Source organism: Littorina saxatilis, linkage group LG15 (genome assembly GCF_037325665.1).
Source record: "Littorina saxatilis isolate snail1 linkage group LG15, US_GU_Lsax_2.0, whole genome shotgun sequence".
NCBI classification, from domain to species: Eukaryota; Metazoa; Mollusca; class Gastropoda; order Littorinimorpha; family Littorinidae; genus Littorina; species Littorina saxatilis.
This window is the reverse complement of record NC_090259.1, coordinates 33,802,126-33,817,888: the sequence shown is the minus strand read 5'-3', so window position 1 is coordinate 33,817,888 and position 15,763 is coordinate 33,802,126. Positions and strand designations below refer to the sequence as shown.

The 15,763-nt window shown below is 41.8% G+C and overlaps 1 protein-coding gene across 1 annotated transcript; it reads right to left on the bottom strand.

Annotated features, from left to right (window-relative positions):
• Positions 1-1,053: 1,053 nt before the first annotated feature.
• Positions 1,054-12,052, bottom strand: LOC138949135 (microsomal glutathione S-transferase 1-like). Its single transcript, XM_070320897.1, has 4 exons — positions 11,902-12,052; positions 9,726-9,907; positions 3,700-3,788; positions 1,054-1,926 (listed from the first exon to the last, which is right to left on the bottom strand). Exons 2-4 carry the CDS (start codon positions 9,846-9,848, stop codon positions 1,677-1,679), a joined length of 462 nt encoding a protein of 153 aa, XP_070176998.1. The 5' UTR covers positions 9,849-9,907; positions 11,902-12,052; the 3' UTR covers positions 1,054-1,676.
• Between the last annotated feature and the right edge of the window lie 3,711 nt (positions 12,053-15,763).

Genomic DNA, 15,763 nt, shown 5'->3' with positions numbered 1-15,763 from the left:
GTCAGTCCACCGCTCATGGCAAAGGCAGTGAAATTGACAAGAAGAGCGGGGTAGTAGTTGCGCTAAGAAGGATAGCACGCTTTTCTGTACCTCTCTTTGTTTTAACTTTCTGAGCGTGTTTTTAATCCAAACATATCATATCTATATGTTTTTGGAATCAGGAACCGACAAGGAATAAGATGAAAGTGTTTTTAAATTGATTTGGACAATTTAATTTTGATAATAATTTTTATATATTTAATTTTCAGAGCTTGTTTTTAATCCGAATATAACATATTTATATGTTTTTGGAATCAGCAAATGATGGAGAATAAGATAAACGTAAATTTGGATCGTTTTATAAATTTTTATTTTTTTTACAATTTTCCGATTTTTAATGACCAAAGTCATTAATTAATTTTTAAGCCACCAAGCTGAAATGCAATACCGAACCCCGGGCTTCGTCGAAGATTACTTGACCAAAATTTCAACCAATTTGGTTGAAAAATGAGGGCGTGACAGTGCCGCCTCAACTTTCACGAAAAGCCGGATATGACGTCATCAAAGACATTTATCAAAAAAATGAAAAAAACGTTCGGGGATTTCATACCCAGGAACTCTCATGTCAAATTTCATAAAGATCGGTCCAGTAGTTTAGTCTGAATCGCTCTACACACACACACACACACACACACACACACGCACACACGCACATACACCACGACCCTCGTTTCGATTCCCCCTCGATGTTAAAATATTTAGTCAAAACTTGACTAAATATAAAAAGTAAGGTTGGATTCTGTAATGCCGACCGCATTACAAACCGAAGATTTAATTGTTTTAAAAAGACGAAGGAGTCAGGTTTGGATTAATCTTCCAACCTGTGCTTTAAACTTTTTGAAAATGTATCAATAATATTTGCAACACATCGAAATGCATTGTGATTAAAAAAAAGCAGGAACTGTCATCGTAATCTCACACACACACACACCGATCCAAAAAGAAACTGCGCACAACATAGTGTCATCAGAAACGTTCAACAGGCCAGTGGTATGTGAACGATAACAAGCATCCGAATGTCTCGTGGTATTTTATTTTGGAAAAAACACCAACAAGCAATCTCCAATTTCTGGCACTAAGTCTGCTGGTCTGAACCACATGAAATCGGTCACAATAAGGAAGCATTTCGTTTCAGCTTATATCAAAATTGGATGCACACATAGTACAAAATCATGTATGCGTGCGAGTGTGTGTATGTGAGTGTATGCGGACATGCCGTGTGTGTTTGCGTGCGGGCAAGTGTGTGTGTGTGTGCTTCAATTACATACTCGCCAACGGTAAAGCCATCTTCAGTTTCAGGTATAATGAAGTCCTGTTTCATATTAGGGCACACTCCTTCTCGTGAAAACAGTTCAGCTCGCCATCCTAGATATGATCTGGCCAGGCGTTGTCCATGGCATCTGGCCCTCCCTCCACATAATCACATAGCAACAACGGACACCCCGGCTGCTCTCTGTGCACAGTGCAATTGTTTTTTTAAATAAATCAATTTAGTAAATACCACAGAATGTGAAACAAATGAAACATAATGGATAACAGTTTTGGGATGCACATGTAGACCGTAATTTGGACCACAGTGACTGTTTTCGCAGAAATATTCATCTTCCCTAAGTGCTATGCTGGATGTCCCTGAACAATCACTTGAAGAAAGTGGTTCTGGCAATAACAAAAAAGGCCATGGCGGCAGTGGCCCCCCAGCCAACAATGAAACACGTGGCGCGGGACGGCTGCGGCAGCGGAAGCAGATACGATGCGGTGTGCAGAAAGCGGGAAGCGGCGAAGATCCGGAAGATGTTAATGGCCCTGTCGGGGTCAGGGTCAGCGCTGACGTAGAGCAGACCAATCAGCGTGAAGGGCACGACGTTCTCAAGGTCATTCTGGTGACACCTTTAACAAAAATTGATGAAGAAAGTTTAAGACGAGAGAGAGGGGGAGAGAAACACACACTCGCACAAACACAAAGAAACACACACTCAAAAATTAGAGAAAATGAAAGGAAGACATGGTTCCGGTAGTATTAAGACAACCAAACAAGCTGAAGAGACTTGCGACAACAAAACCCAGTGCTGACATTAAATGGGGTCAGGACAACCCCGTTCCCCATGCAGTAGCTAGAATTCCAAAATCTAAGAAAAAAAGGTTTCCACAAGCTTCCAAAGTTTACCATGAGATTCTGCGTTACAAATAATGCTACCGCGCAGGTGGACTGCCTTCACTTTGCAAACGTAGGGGAAGGGCTCATAATATGGACCGGCTCCTAATATGGACCACCTCCAGTTCTGACAAACTTACGGCGCTAGAGCGCTCAAAATAATTTCATTCGCTGTATTCATCCTCTCTGGATAACTTGCACATGTCAAAACAGTTGCAGAAACACAAACCTCAAAACCGTTAGGCTTTTTCTCTTTTTTTCACTTTTGGCAGCGTTCACTCTAAATTTGCCGCCTAAAACGGACTCGTTTCTGTCCACAGCCAAAGCTTTTATCACACAAAACTTGCTATATATGACAGCAAAGACCGTATTTGTTACATTTTAGCAGTGTTGACCCCGAGTTTCTACTGCAAACAAAAAATAATAGCAAAATATCAAAGCATGTGTGAGTCTCCTAATATGGACCACCTTCAACAAATCGAAAAAAATAAAAGATAATAATAATAATAATAATAAATAACTTTTCTATAGCGCGAGTCCCATCAAAAGGCTATTTTCATTAATTCATTAAGAAGCTTGCTAAAAATAACCTATAACTAGCCCTCGAGATTTCAAAAAAATATAACAAATAGTCTTCTTTTCGTGGAAGTTGATAATTTCACTTATTTTCACTCTGTTTTTGATAAGCTTCTTTAGTTTCCTGGTGTGCTTTAAATAATGCTCTCATCAACCCAAAACAGATAAATCTAAAGCATATTTTAATTAGTCTGACCTGCACACTAAGTTGTATCATATTATTTTGAAGTATAGGAGGCTTTTTACAGTGATTCGTGAAGGCCTCTCCACTGGTCCATATTAGGCGCCCAGGCTCCTAATATGGACCATTTGTGATTTTTTTCTGTATTTAATTTTTGCTGAATGTCTATCAAAGCTATTTTACTCTAATTAGGCCTAACGGTTAACCTAAGAGAGAAGGACTACCAAACACAAAATGAAACTTCTTTGCAAGAAAACAAGCTAGTTACATATCAGCATGAAACAAAAAGCGGTCCATGTTAGGAGCCCTTCCCCTAAGTGTATTGAAAGCATAATTAAATGTCATAAACTAGGCAAAGAAAGGGCATCTTTGTGAGAGTTGGGTTTGACTACTTCAAATCTTATGGTGAGAGTCCACAAGGGCTTGACAGGTATGAGAATGAGATGGCGTTTGTGTACGTGTTTGTGTTATATGTACTAGGACCACCGCGTCATATCATGTGCTATCCGTCTAGCCGCCAGGGGCTTCTACGGCCTTGAAGCTCATTCACTCACTTTGATTAAATCAATAACCATACTTGTGGTGCGTTTTAGAGAAAATCATGCCGTGTGCATCTAGATTAAGGTGCAGTGGATTCTCCAGATTCTTCAAATTAGTCAAACTCGCCATTGCTTCTTGCCTTACCGTCTGGGGTAGTATCTGGCGAGCTTGATTTATGTTTTCACGATGCGGAGAAGGCCTTGAAACTTACCGTCTGATTCTCTCGACAGTGGGGTCACTGGCGGTCAGCGCTGTGCCCGGGGCGGCGAACCGCTTGACGTCCTCTGGGTTGACGAACACCTGCCGCCATCACACAAAGCAGTCAATCAAACACTCACCTGGCCAGCTCATTAATTCACTGATTAACTCATCTTTATTTGTGGCCATTTCTACGAATTTGGACACTGTTGACAGAAGTCTCTGATTGGAAAAACGTGGGGTCAAAGTTGGAGCAAAATTTATGCACATTTTCCTGACGGCTCACTGACTCTCAATTCAAACTGAATTTCTAAGAATGTCAAGAGTGTAACAGTGATATCACACAAATAAATAGAGCTTAAACAATGACCACGAGTTGATTACTGGAAAATAAACCACTCGTGGGTATTTGCAGCCGCTTGGTAATTCACGAGTGTGCGGAGCGTGAATTACCAAGCGGCTGCAAATACCCACGAGTGGTTTATTTTCCAGTAATCAACGAGTTGTCGTCATTGTTTAAGCTATTTATACAACGAACAACACGGGTCGAACATGCAGTCATGCAGACGACATTTTGTAGGCAATTTCATTTCAGCCTAATCACTCAGAGTGTCAAATGCGCGTCATTCAAATAGTCCCTATTCTTTTACTTTATTCTTAGTCTCCGACTCGTCGGCATTATACTTGTCTCGTCTAAATATCGGACCCCATTGCTACGATTAAAACACAATAGCCTTTATATAGCTATTCTGACATTACATTCTGTGTTAAAATCATGTTTTTGTCAGCAACAAGGACCAGAATGGTCCATGTCGTTGATAGCAGACGACGGTTCCCTTTCCGCATGAAGCCACGGAAATAACCGAACATTGAAAAAAAAACCGGACATGTATTACGGAGAAAACTCGGGATAACCGGATGTTTAGCATTACGTCAATATGCTAGGAATCATATGACGTCATGACGTATCGTGCTTGCCTACGTAGATTGTATATGTTCGAAAGTCTGACTTCTGTTGTGAATTCGCGTGGTGAAGACTGCGGTAAATCTGTAGATGATAAGAGAACAAGGATTGTCTCAGAAGAAACGACTAAATGTTTCAGACCGGTAACTTCATTTCAACATTGCACTATATAATGGACGTTCTATGTGACAGGAGAGTTTGCTGATTTTGTGTTAAACATTGGAGAGATCGTCTGCTAGAATCAGAGATAGGTCGCTTCAGATTGCAGCTTCTGGAAATTTGCAAGGTTTGTTGCCTGTTAAAGAACTGGATTTTACACGTACAGTAAGCAACAACAAAATCACACACAAAGCAAATGGCATCGTCTGTCGACTAGTCACAGAAACAAACCTGGCGAGGTATGCGTGTACTTCATACACGTCAGCCATTGTTGTTACAGTTTTGAGTCAACGTTGTACGTATTCTTCCGCAACAGGGTCCAATCGTCTGGGTTTCAAATGTTCTAAAAATAAATTCTAGTGTTGATTATTTTTTAGCCCTCTTTATTCTTACTTCGAATAATCCACGTGTGATTTTTGGTGTAATCAAAGTAGTTCGTTCTAATTTCTCACTTGTCTAAAAATAATCAACTAGATTTAATCCACCCCTCGGTTGCATTGCAGGAGTTGTATAAACAGATGTAACTTATGGAAAACAGTCTTGGGATACATATAAACATAATTTTGACCACAGTGACTGTTTTCGCAGAAATGGCCGCAATTTGATAACCCCGTCGGCCGAAATTCAGGGCCAGGGAAGGCACAGGCAGCGAGGGAGAGAAGTGGGCACCGCCCTAATATAGCTGGCCCGAGATTAGTCGGGATCTCTAACATCTCGTTCCCCTACAACTAAAATTGGTTATGGGACTACCTATACCTTTACCAGCCGATCAGTTTGTCATTGCCATGATCGTCTGTTTCTTCAGCATCAGTATCTTGTTATAACTCTCAGCTGAGGCTGTTACAATTCAATGCCGTGGCACACAAAATAAGAGATTTTGTCCCCTAAGTTTTCTTCTCTCCCGTACCCTCGATTTAATACGAAAAATTGATGTTTCTGTGTATGACCTGTGTGTGCGTGTGCGTGTTTGTGCGTGTGTGAGAGAGAGAGAGAGAGTGTGTGTGTGTGTGTGTGTGTGTGTGTGTCTTTCTTTCTTTTTTTCTTTCTTATTTTCGTGTTTTGTTACCATGTCCTTAAAGGTTACCATTAACCTGTTTTCGAGGAAGCAGTTGACAAACCAAAAGTCTAGGAAAAGCTGATTCGCAGTAAGCCAGCTCAGTGACTGGCGTACCACGAGATAGAACTTGAAGAGAGAGAGAGAGAGAGAAGGAGAGAGAGAGAGCACCCATTGCACACCGGTACGACCGAACTAACGTATTCTTTCCGTGACTGAGCATAGTTTCAGTCTTCAATCAATCAATCAATCAATCAATGAGTCTTATATCGCGCATATTCCGTGGGTACAGTTCTAGGCGCTCTGCAGTGATGCCGTGTGAGATGAAATTTTATACGGCCAGTAGATTGCAGCCATTTCGGCATATTTACCTTTCACGGCCTATTATTCCAAGTCACACGGGTATAGGTAGACAATTATTAACTGTGCCTAAGCAATTTTGCCAGGAAAGACCCTTTTGTCAATCGTGGGATCTTTAACGTGCACACCCAATGTAGTGTACACGGGGGGAGGTTCGGACACCGAAGAGAGTCTGCACACAAAGTTGACTCTGTGAAATAAATTTCCGCCGAACCTGGGATCGAACTCACGCTGACAGCGGCCAACTGAATACAAATCCAGCGCGCTACCAACTGAGCTATATCCCCGCCCCAGTCTTACCGAACTCAGGGTGGTAAATAGGCGACAACATTCTCTTCCATCATATAACATGTCACGTGACGTCGTTGAGACCGAGTGAAGGTATATCTCCGAGGTATAGGGTATTCTTTCAACAGTAATTTATTCCAGCGTCGCGGACGACGCTGGTATCTGCGGTCGGGAAAGACTTTCCACGAATTTGCCACAGGGCGCCGCCATGTTTTCTGTGCTCGACTGCGAGCAGACCACAGGCACATTACACCCAAAATTCTTGTAGGCATACACAGACGCAACACAGCATATACAGACAATAACACCCACAACACTTCAACTGCATATGAAAGGAATAAAAATAAATCCGCAAATCAGTCGCGCACAATACACCAGTTAGAAAAACAAGGAGTACCAAAGCGGCGTGCAGAAACTAAACTGACTCGGAGACTGAGAAGAAACATTTATCACACGATGTGGATAGCAAACATTAAAATAAAACAGATAAGTCAAGCAAAAAATAAACACAAATATCGAAAACACAATAAACAAAGGTAAAGAAAACAAAAAGAGATGCTTGCCGACAGTCAGTGTGTGTGTGCGTGGTTTGCCGTGTGCGTCAGCGGGGTGTGTGTGTGTGTGTGTGTGTGTGTGTGTGTGTGTGTGTGTGCGTGCGCGTGCATGCGTGCGTAGGCTACGTTCTTGCGTGTGTGCGTTCGAATGAGAAAGAAGAGAGAGAGAGGATTGAACAATGAGGTCACGTTCTCTGTCACATGAATACATATACACACACTGAAGGCTACTTCGGACACGAACACTTGCCAACAACTGTGGTTGGACATGCTTTTGAAATGTAATATTTTTTCGACATGATTTCTGGACATACGAATCCCGCTGTGTTGCCTACTGATGTTGCGAATGATGAAGGTTTTGAGTTGACTGACCTTGAGGAGGGATTGCATCAGGCGTTTATCGTCTCAAATTATATCCTTGCTACTTTTCAGGAGTCAACTATTGCCATTCATGGTAACTTGGATAGTCAATGTTTTTATTTGTTTGATTCCCATCAAAGAAACAGAAATGGTAACCATTCTTCAAATGGCGCTGCAGTTTTGATGTCATCAAGTTAATTCCTTTGCAGAATTGATTGATTTTCTCAAAAGCCATTATCAATGTGTTTATCAATTTCTGTTCATTTCTGTCCAACTGCAATGCAAACTCAATGTGGAGGAAACAAGGATTCATTACAAACAAGTCATCCCTGTACATCAACAGATTTATGTACCTCAATCAATACTGCTAGTATGAGTGACAGGAATCTAAAAGAAAAAACAACCAAACGCAAATGTACTACTACTTCTACGACTCGTTTGAATGTAAAACAGAAATGTAACACTATCTGTGACAATGACGGTTCTACGACTCGTTTGAAGGACAGTATAGATCGAACCTTAACCCACAACTACGACAATTTGTGTCAGACTTTTTTGAACAGGAAAATATGCCTCTGTTCAACAGTAACCAAAACATGGAAGATGTTTTTGAAACTTTACAGAAATGTAACACTAGCCTATCTGTGACAATGTTGCTTTTGAATTGAACCCACATTTGTTGAACAGGAGAGAATGTTCCTGTTCAACAGTGCCCAAAACACTGAATCTGACGTTTTTGAATCTTTTCTGTCATCTAACTGAATCTGACGTTTTTGAATCTTTTCTGTCATCTAACCCAATTGCTCATGACTTCATCGATCTTGAACATGCCTACTTTTCAAAGAAAGACAGACAAAAGCGAAATCTGCATGTTAGCCATCTGCCTGAAATGGTCAATGCACTTTTGTAAAATTGTCACAGCTGTTATGCACTTTTGTGAAATGGTCAGTGCTGTTGTGCACTTATGCAAAACTTGGTGCTGTGCTGTTAACATTTGAACAAAATGCATTTTGTTCAAATGTTTAGTGCAACTTGCTACTATATAATCGCTGTATGCGCTTTGTGGTAATAATGCACTGTTGTGAAAAGTTTGCGCTAAATGTTGGCACTATGCATCATTGTTGGAGCACCCTCCTGTAGATGCACCACAGTGCTGAAAAATGTACTTATGAATCAAGCATTGACTGAAATAAACAATTTATATATCCAGCACAACATGCAATTCATTAACTTTTGACCCTAACCTTTAACACTTCCCAAAATAAATCTTTGGTGGACATTGCATCGACGCTGTTCATTTTGAATGAACATTTTTCTTGTTGATACCTTAGTTCGGTCGTACCGGTGTGTAATACCTCTGAGGAGAGAGAGAGAGAGAGAAAGAGAGAAGGAGAGAGAGAGAGAGAGAGAAAGAGAGAAGGAGAGAGAGAGAGAGAGAGAGAGAGAGAGAGAGAGAGAGAGGAGAGAGAGAGAGAGAGAGCTTGAAGAAAGAGAAAGGCAGAGATAGAGAGAGAGACAAACAAACAGACAGACAGACAGAGACCGTACGGCAGAGCGAGTCCATAAATCAGGTCACCAGTCCAAAACACTCACCGTGCTGAGGCTGAGTAACTTCACGCTATGTTAAACACTCAGTGGGCTGAAAATACTAGACTCTCTAACTACATCCACAGGAGCGTGTATTAAAACGCCGGGCGATCTACTCCTTTGTACAGCGGAGAGGTTGAAAAGGAGTAGATCGACCCGGTGTAACACGAAATTATTACTCCACGAAAAATTTACTCCGGAGTAAATATTTCGTACGAAATTCTTACTCCGAGTACACTTTTCGAACGAGAAAAGAACTCCCCAAGGCACGAAAAAATTACTCCCTCCACGAAATTTTTACTCCCATTTTATTTTACTTTCAGTAAAAATCTCGTACGCAAAAATGGGATGCGGGCGAAGGGATAATGCCAATAAGTGATCTCGCGCACACGAATGTCGCGCTACCCTCCTTCCACCACCAAGACTAACAGGGGACAAGGGAGTAAAAATGTCGTACACCTGGCATGGGAAGTTAAATTTATTCGTTATTTATTCGTCAGGGGAGTAACATTTTTGTACCAAATGTTTACTCGGAACTCACTTGTCTTGGGGAGTAATTTTCTCGTGTTATGGGGGAGTGCTTTTTTCGTAAAGGGAGTAACTTTATCGTGCGAAATGTTTACTCCGGAGTAAAAATCTCGTGGGAGTAATTTTCTCGTGTTACACCGGCGGCGCTTTGAGACAAGCTCCTGTGATGACATGTTTCCGCCAACCTTGTTTCGGCCTCGGAACATGGAGGTGAGAGGCCCCATGATGAGAGTCTTGCTCAGTACGAGTCCAGAGTAGAAAGCAAAGTTGGTGAAGGTCTCATTGCTGAAACCCAACAGGTCCGACATCTTTGCCGCTTAGCCTTCAGTCGGTTGGGCCTATCGGTCGCAGTAAAGCGGCAAGGTGACTGAAACAGAAAGACCGTGCGCCGTGCAGTGTTGAAGTTGGATAGATGGATGGATGGATAAGATTTACAGTCCAGTGAGGTTACCCTCATGGAAATTCGGGCTGCTTTCTCCCCGGGGAAAGCGAGCTGCCATACATACGGCGCTACCCAAGTTTTTTTTTTTTTCCCTGTATGCGTGTATTCATGTTTCCTGAGACTTAATGCCGTGTGAGATGGAATTTTTTTACTTTATTCCAAGTCCCACGGGTAGGCTATTTGATGGACATTTTTTATCTATGCCTATACAATTTTGCCAGAAAAGACCCTTTTGTCAATCGTGGGATCTTTAACGTGCACACCCCAATGTAGTTCAGGTAATTCTGAACTGAGTCTGTTCAAGCTTCAGCATATGGTGCGCACACAATAATGACTTGAAGACACTGAGTGGCACTGAGACAGAGATCGAATCTCACAACAATTAATATCCACAGCCATGTGTGTCTTCTGCCTCCGAACACACACGCTACAGAGCTCGACTCAATGTGCGCAGTTTCGTATAAAAATTATCTTCCAATTTTCCTACTGTGTTTTATAAAATAATCATATTATGAAAGCACATACATTCTTATCTTAGTTTTTATGTATTCATTGTTAGCAAACATCGGCACTATTCATGTTTTATTTTAAACGCAATCATTGTTATTTATAGATCACAGGCACTTGATGTAAAGTAGGTCACACACGTGTAAATGTTGTGCCCAGTTCTTGTTTCTGTCTCTGTTATTATTTTAGTTAGCAGGTCTAGTTGAGCACGTATTGTGCATCATGTACCCTCTACTAGTCATTGTGCATTTTAGTTAATGGACTGATGATGTCATTTGTATGGAGTCGACGCACGTGCGAGGATATGTATGTGTGGGAGGGGGGGGAGGGGCGCGGGAGATGGAAACTTGCTGTATGTTATGTAATGTATATATTGTGTGTGATACGTGGAAAATGTGATACTATTTATTTGCATGTGTGATACAGGGACAATGTGATATCTGTAGGCCTAGGCCTATACTAGTGATTACTGTGTGCATAGACCTATATCTAATATAGGTCCCTGCTGTGTGTGATACATGAAATGTGATATGAATGCTGTTTTTATATGTTATACTCTTACTTTCTGCCTATGTCTTAATCCCAAGCGCAAGACAAATTCTTCTATGTGAAAATTGAAGCCAATAAAATTTGAGCAAGTTGAGTTGAGTCAGTTGAGGTTGACAGGCGTGCACACACTGGCCGCGCTCAGACACACGTCGGTCACGCAAACTGGATCGACTGAGCACATGATACGCGGCCAGCAACACCGCCACCGTCACACGTGACACACACACACACACACCGTCACACACACACACACCCAAGACATACATACACACATACTACACACACTATACACCGACACATACTACACACACACCGTCCCGGGCACACACTGTGACACACGAAATAAAACTAACACTCACACAGAGCCGCCTACAGCGGCTGACACACACACACACACACACACACACACATCACCACCACCACCACTGACCAACAACAACAACAACGACCGGCAGGAATACACCAAATAACACAAAACACGGCCCCTTCGCCTAACAGAAACGGTAGTGACAAAATGTGGGCATGCTGCTTGAAGCCCCGCGGCCCGAATACCACACCCGTCCGCTCGAACAAAACAGAACTACTCAAGTTTGTGACTGCATTCCGCATTGTCATCTTCCATAAAAGAAACGCCCCTTCACAGCCTATATATATCTTATCAAGCCTTCTTCGACACTGAATATCCTGGCCCCAGGTCGGTTTAGGTTATGCGAAGTTGGCTCATCTGTGTAGCAGGTCGGTGGTGATCACAGCACTATACCGTGTCCCCCCCCCCCCCCCCCCCAACCAAGAAACACCCGCACTCTAAAGCTACAATAGCAAGATAACTGAATAACCTCAATCGTGGTAGTAAATAGACTCACCAGCAAGTATCAACAATCTGATCTCACAGACCGGTAAGGTGCTTTACGGTGTGTTGAAGGTCGGCTACACAAAAAGTACAACCTCGCGGTGGAAATTCTTTTGACCCAGAAAATAGTAACTCGGAGCCCAAGCCTTCTGTGTACATGTGTGTGTGTGTGCGTGCCGCTTGCGTGAATGCGTGTGTGTGGGGGTGCGGGGACTAGGAAGGGGTGGGGGGAGGGGAGGGGGGGAGGCTCGGAGTATGTGTGTGTGTCAGCGTGTGCGGCTCGCGCGCGTGTGAGTATATATCTATGTTACAGTAAATTTGCGAAACTGGGAAATTTGCGAAATCCCTGAACATTTCAGTAAATTTGTGAATTTCCTGTTTCACTCAGGGGTTTCACAAATTTCCTAACAATTGTAGGAAATTTGCGAATTTCCTGAAAATTTTAATAAGCATGCCATTTTTTCACAAATTTACTGAACAGTAAAAAACGTTTCAGTAAATTTGCAAAATTTAAAAAAAACACCAAAGAGTCCGTTTTCTTTATTTTACGTTGTGATTTTGATAGATTTACTGCTAGAAGATAAAAAAAATTGTAAAAAAGTTGATTTGAGCATGATTTGAACCGAACATCTTCAATTCAGTTTGGGTCCGACACAATACCAACCCGCCACGCCAGCCACACGAAAGAAAGTGAAAAAAAATCATAAGAAGTTTGTGGTGTTGGGATCACGAAAACTACCAAGTCTGACTTTGCAGTGCAGTCCGCGTTTGGTTCATTTGGCTAATAGGCAACCCAGCATTCTTGCTCTGGCTGTCTAGTCTGTTTGTCTGTCTCTCTATCTATATCTTTATCTCACTGTCGCTCTTTTTATCTGCCTGTCTGTCTGCTAGCCTGGTTGGCTGGGTGGCTTTCTGTCTTTGTCTCTGCATATCTCGACGGGCCATGGTGGGCGTGATCGAATGATCAAAGAAACACAAAGGAAATATGCAAACATTAGTACGAAATCGCTCGAGATTTTTAAGTCACTATGCGATGAGTGTCAGAAAAAGATAAAGAGACCCATGACAAAAGGTGTAGTTGTTCGTCCAATCATCAGCAAGGAATTTGCATCTCGAGGACAAGTTGATCTTGTTGACATGCAGTCCATGCCAAGCAACGGTTACAAATGGATCATGGTGTATCAAGACCATCTCACCAAGTTCTGCGTCCTCCGGCCTATTAGGAGCAAACGCGCTGCAGAGGTTGCAGCTGGCCAGCTGCTTGACATCTTTCTCGTGATCGATGCTCCTGCAATTCTCTAAAGCGATAACGGCACTGAGTTCACAGCCAACATCATTTCAGAACTAAAAGATTTTTGGCCAACATTGGTATTAGTTCACGGGAAGCCGCGACATCCACAAAGCCAGGGATCGGTTGAAAGAGCAAATGGTGACATCAAAGACATGCTGGTGGCCTGGCTGGCGGACACTAAACTCAAGATGTCACAGCAGCCAATCCTGCACCAATAAATAAGACGCACCATGAAGACATTTTTACACATGATCGTCTTTTCATTGCCATATGTCTTGGTTTAAACACGGTTTTATTCAATTAAACATGAGACAATAATAAAACGAGAAATGATAGGGACACGAACTCAAGAGGATGCTTATTACGTGCCATAAGTCTGTGCTGTACATGCCCTGCTTGGTTTGTTTTTATCTTGTGTCATAATGGTATGTTCATATTTTCAAGCAAAAATGACAGTATAAGAGACATACAGAGAAAAGGAGAGAGAATTGAATTGAAATTTATTTTACGAGGGTAACAGAATAAGCAATATATACATGCTTCTTTTCATCCGGCCTTCGCCCATTGTTACCCGTAACAAACACGAAGAAATAGAAGATAAGTTTAACTATAGTACAAATGACATATTTACCATAATTAACATTAATAATAATTAATAATGAGAGAGAGAGAAAGAGAGAGAGAGAGAGAGAGAAAGAGAGAGAGAGAGAGAGAGAGAGAGAGAGAGAGAGAGAGAGAGAGAGAGAGAGAGAGAGAGAGAGAGAGAGAGAGAGAGAGAAAAGATGAGTGTCATAATGCCTTGTAATGTACTCCTTCAGATTTTATGTTAACAATTCTTATAAAACATGACAGTATAGGAGAGAGATGTGAGTGTCACAATGTACCTTTTAATGTACTCGTTTAGATTTTATGTTAACAATTTTATGAAACATGACAGAATAAGAGAGAGAGAGAGAGAAAAATATGAGTGTTTCATTTGCATCAATATAAGGAAACCAGAATCATTAAATGGTTCACAAGCAACCAACAAAGCACTTGTTTCCCTTCAAATGTGTTTCAGTAAATTTGCGAATTTCTTGCCCCTTGAAATCAGGAAATTCGCAAATTTCCTAGAATTTTTAGGTAAATTTGTGAAATCCCTGAGTGAAACAGGAAATGATTCACAAATTTACTGAAAATTCAGTGATTTCGCAAATTTCCTGGTTTTGAGAATTTACTGTAACATATATATGACAGTGGTTTTGTTTTTATGTGTGTAGGGGGGGGGGTGTTATCAGTGTGTGTGTGGGGGGGGTGGGGGTGGGGTGGTGGTGGTTGTGGTGGTGTGTGTGTGTGCCACCCATGTCTCAATTCTAGTCAGATTGTAACTTAAGCGGAAGGATGTTCTTATCCGTTCTAAAAGTGATTTGATTATTTACAGAAGTAAGAACGGTTTAAATTATGCTGCATTACGATTTACGTAACCAGTATCCGGTATAAGTAATGGAGTGTATCTAGCTCTGTGCTGCAGTTGAGCCAATGATAATACTGTAAAAAGAAAGCGAAAACCATTGCCCAGCTGGGTGCAAATGTCCTGCAGGTTCACTTACCAGTAACAATGACGTGTAGGCTCAGATCTGTCACGTCTATGCGGCAAATACGACAAAATCCTTTGCAACAGTTGCACCAGAATGTATGGAACAGTGGGGTGCGTGGTTTAGCGTACGTGTAGCTTTCTTTGTTATTATTATTATTATGAAGAGCTTATAAAGCGCGAACCACAACTGTGCTCTCCGCGCTTTACATATTAATTTCTGCCGTTTGAAATGGAATTTTTTACAGACAGACAGACAAACAGACATTTTTTACACACAATATATAACGCATTCACATCGACCAGCAAACTTCAAGCCTATTAGACTTGTTCTAAGATGCATTTCGTTTGTCTGTCAGTCTGAGAGAGAGAGAGAGAGAGAGAGAGAGAGAGAGAGAGAGAGAGAGAGAGAGAGAGAGAGAGAGAGAGAGAGAGAGAGAGAGATGGTTGTTGCTTTTCGGGTCCAGCGGACCATAATAGGCCAAATCAGGACCCCAGAGAGAGAGAGAGAGAGAGAGAGAGAGAGAGAGAGAGAGAGAGAGAGAGAGAGAGAGAGAGAGAGAGAGATTGTATATGTATGTGTGTCAATCGTGTGTGTGTCCACGGTATGTGTACCATACGTTTTTGTCAGGTCGATGTTGAAGGTACCGTTATTTGGGCGGCGGTCACGTGACCCCTGTAAAAGAAATCTTTGATCCGAAAAATATGCCCGATATCCAAGTGGAGGGTTATTAACATTAATGGCATAGAAAGTTTGAATGAATTGATACGGGAATGGGAATGAATACTTTAGTTGGGGTACGAAAATGGGTGCAATACTTTTTTGCCGAGTTAATATCGAACAAGAACACCTGGAGAGGTTAAGGAGAATTCTTCTAAATGGAGGAAGATTCTCATGCCTGAGATACTTTCTCTCACTCACACGGATGCACTCTTTCTACCTCTTTTCGAACACACACTATCTCACCCACCCACAAACATTCATTCAGCAAGAAAGAAACGGGAGAGCGT